General features: G+C 40.1%; 1 protein-coding gene across 1 annotated transcript in view; it reads left to right on the top strand.

The window, feature by feature from the left end:
- The window catches only part of LOC310808702 (keratin, type II cytoskeletal 8-like), a 3,423-nt gene extending 2,880 nt beyond the window's left edge, over positions 1 to 543 (top strand). Inside the window, exon 7 of the mRNA XM_083675753.1 lies at positions 231 to 543. Within this exon, the coding sequence (XP_083531879.1) occupies positions 231 to 528 (298 nt within the window). The 3' untranslated portion in view covers positions 529 to 543. The remainder of the gene's footprint in view (positions 1 to 230) is intronic.
- Positions 544 to 4,035: the final 3,492 nt, after the last annotated feature.

Below are 4,035 nucleotides of genomic sequence, written 5' to 3'. Positions count from 1 at the left end.
ATTCCATGCGTTACAATGAGCCGTCCTCCGATTTCTACCTCCACCAGTCTCTCCTGAGACAAATGTATTGCTAAGAAAATCTATATGTCCTGAACAGGCAGAATAACAGGCAGAATAAAAAAAACCTATGTCCTGAACAGCTAATACATTGCTTCACAATGGTAGACATTCAAAATTAATGTTCATTATAATGTATATAATTGCTCACTATTCTACCGATCTCTCTTCAGAATCTCCTGTGGTGGCGGAACTGCAACCGTCCACATCACAAGCTCTGGTGGTGGCGGCGGTGGATACGGCATGGGCGGAGGCATGGGCGGAGGCATGGGCGGAGGCATGGGCGGAGGCCTGTCACTGGCAGGAGGTGCCGGTGGTTTCGGCTATGGAGGTGGCAGCAGCATGAGCAGTGGGATTTCCATGTCCACTGGAGGGGGAGGAGGCGGCAGCAGCAGCTATGGCATCAGTAGCGGAGGAGGTGGCTGCATTTCCAAGACCCAATCCAGCTCCTCCTCCATTCGTCGCTACTAGACACAGCGGCAGTGCCTCCCTCCCTCCACTTCTCCTCCCCCTCTCCCCCCTCCCCTCCTCCACAAGATGGCTGGTAGGCAAGAAGGCTGACTGGTATGACCAGATTTATTGAATATCATTGACCAATGTACCAACAAAATATCTTAAATAAATCTGAATTCTATTACATCTTTGTTGTGACTCATCTTTCTCTTGTTTTATGGTTTTATATTGTATCTGGTCGGTTAGAATAAAAAAGGAGGGGCAATAGGTTTCAAGAGCTTTAGTGATGTCATTTAAACAAACTACACCTGTTACAGCTGTTGATTGATGCATGTCCAGGTATATATGTAGATCAATGGCTACAACGTGACATTTTATTCAGAAATAGCTAAATTCCATTCCAAAAAGATGTCTTCCGAGGTCAATGACTCTTTGTAATATCAGAGGTTTGAACTGATGGGTTTTCTTGTCAGGGATTTTCTTTAAAGGAGCAGTCCAGTGAAAACTGGGATTTATATTGAATTGTGAATATTTGGAGGCAGATGAAATTCACTAAAGTATGAAAAATCTATATTATTGCTGTGTCCGTTGACTTTTATCTGAAAGTAGAAGGATCTGTCCCGAGTCTGAATTGGTCAGATTATTTAGCCGACTGCCATGTCGTCACTCATTAATATCTGAGAATAACGTGTTGATCTCAGTTTTCTAACCCCTCCCATGACTGCAAAAAAATAAATAAAAACATCTCCAGGTGGATCAACACAAGCATGACGTTTTTGCAAAGTGCAGCTGCTATCTAGCTAGCTGATGTTAGGTATAAAGCTAGCAACCATTTTGTTCACATGGAGCTAGAGGTAATGTGATAGCTAGCCTACTTTGTTTTGAGTGGTTAACATGCAGAAGTCTAGCAGTAGTTGTTACTGCGATAGCATATTGTGTGAATACATTAATTATATTTACCATGCCCAGCCAGTTGACATGCTCTGTTAACATATGTTATATGTTGCAGATTACAAATGAAAATAAAGTAACATTTAAAAAAAAATAAAAAAAATAAAAGAAGATACAATAAACAGATAGTACATCAATGATAGCAAACGACAACAACAACAACAAAGTTCTGGACTGTCATAAATCACAACATCAATCAGTGTAATCTGGTGTCCTGTTCATGTAGTACAAAAAGTCCCCCCAACATTTCTCAAATAAGATAGACCTCCAATAATTATCTAGTTGTTTTCATGCCCAGAACATATGAAAGAGGGAACCAACTTCAATCTTACATCTAGGACAATATTCAGAACAGTTTTCATTGAATCTATGAAGTCGCTCTGGAGTATAATAAACCCTATGAATCAGGTTAAATGGAAGCGAGTTTATGTCGACTGTTAAATGAGAATACTGCACACTGATGTGTAATGCATAACTTGTAAGCATTTAAAGAAGTACGCAGCCAGGAGCCCGAAATACAGCCTCAACTGTTCAAAGGATTTCAAAACCCTCTGTTCATACATGTGTCCAAAGGTGTGAATGCCCCTATTATGTCAGTTTTGGGTAATACCATCCCTCAGAGCATCAGATAGTTCAGGGTTGATAGGGAAAGGGGTGGACATATAAAGTGGTTGAAGACATTTAATTCTCTTACAGATATCTGTCCAGACTTTGCTAGTATACTTGATGAATGGATTATTAGTCAAATTTTCCAGTGCATGAAAATATGGTATATATGTCATACTGGACTGTGATGCATCTGCAGAATGGCACCCCTCAATTTGTTACCATGTATGTGGATTTTCTAAGTCTGTCTGCCATATCCAAACCGCCCTGGCTTGAGTGGCCCAATAGGATAACTGAAAATCAGGTAGATTTAAGCCACCTTCTCCATGTGTGTTGCATAGTGTTCTAAAATTAATCCCAGGGTCTTCCTGTTCCAAAGAGACCTGGATATAACACTGTGTAATTTCTTGAAAATGAAAATGCTTTGGGCATTTATATTGGGAGTTTTTGAAACAAATAAAGGAACTTCGGTAGTACACTCATCTTTATACAATTTACTAGGCCAATTAGTGATATGGGTAATGACTTCCACCTTTCGTGGTCTGATTCTACCTTTTTAAATAATGGGCCATAGTTTAGGGAGAATATTTGATCCAACTGATTGGATATCTGCAACCTCAAATACGTGAGTTTGTGTGGGTTCCAGGTGAACAGCATATGCTCACTAGAGAGTGATTCTGCTGCAAAGTTGAGAGGCATTATAATTTATAATACTTATAATTAACTCTGCATGTTCACCTTGTAGCCCAAGACACTATATTGTGCTAGAAGTTCTGATGGAGCAGGCAGTGAGGCATCTAGATTATTTAGCTAAGCAGTATGTCATCTGCATGTATGATGGTATGATCAAATACATATAGATGGTATGATCAAATTCCCCAATTCTAACTCCATATATCAATCGCAAAGAGAAGGGGAGACAAGGGGCAGCCCTGTCAAGTGCCTTGTGCTAATAGAAACTGAGACGATATCAGAGTTTGTTTTTGTCATGGCTACTGGATGCTGGTACAAAATATGTATCAAACATAAGATATTGGGCCCAAAGGCCATTTTTTGAAGGAGAGCAAATAACTAATGCCATTCGAATACGGTCGAAGGCCTTTTCGCATCAAAAGAGACAGCCACTACTGGAGCTTCATCCTGTCTAGCACAATGTATCATGTTCACAAGCCTTGTGTTATCAAAAGATGATCTATTCTGTATCCAGTTTGATATTGGCGAACCCAGCAAAACCTTCTCTAATCGAGATGCAATGACCTTCGTTAAGATTTTATAAAGTGAGGTCAGGAGGACGATGGGCCTGTAGGACCCGCAGAGTTTAAGGCCTTTTCCTGGTTTGAGAAGAACTGTGATAAGTGCCTGTTCCAGTCTTTCAGGGAAATTACCTGATTCTACTGCATGGCTGTACATGTTCAATAGAGGATCGATTAGTTTGGCTGAAAATGTTTTTACAGAAATTCATTGAAAAAACCTCCGGCCGGTGATTTACCCCCAGAAAGCAGCACTATAGACTCAAGAACCTCTCAACATCCAGACCATCCCTGATCTCCCCCAGATACAGTATGTAGGGAATAGATATTCCATCTAGAAAGGCTCTTGTTCCATCTAGTGACTCCTCCCCCTGAGATGTAGAGAGGGTTTTATAAAAGTCCATAAATACTAAATGTATTCGTTTAGGGTCTGTAACCACAACATCACTATCCAACAACTTCACTGATGATATACATCTATTGCTTTCCTCTTTTCAGATCTGCCAGGTCAGTAGTTTACCATTTTTGTCTCCATGCGCATAATACTGTTGTTTATTTCTTAAAATAGCTCTCTAGTAGTAAGCACATCATATTGATTTTTTTTTTTTCATTTTTCAAATTCTTTCATCTTGCAACTGGAAGTGATCCCTTTCAAATGTTTTAATGTCTGTCTCTAATGTTTCAGATTTCAGCCGGGGGGGGGTTTCCAGGAAATCAT

The sequence above is a fragment of the Argentina silus genome (genome assembly GCF_951799395.1).
Source record: "Argentina silus genome assembly, chromosome: 8".
NCBI lineage: Eukaryota > Metazoa > Chordata > Actinopteri > Argentiniformes > Argentinidae > Argentina > Argentina silus.
This window is presented reverse-complemented; position numbering and strand designations above follow the sequence as displayed.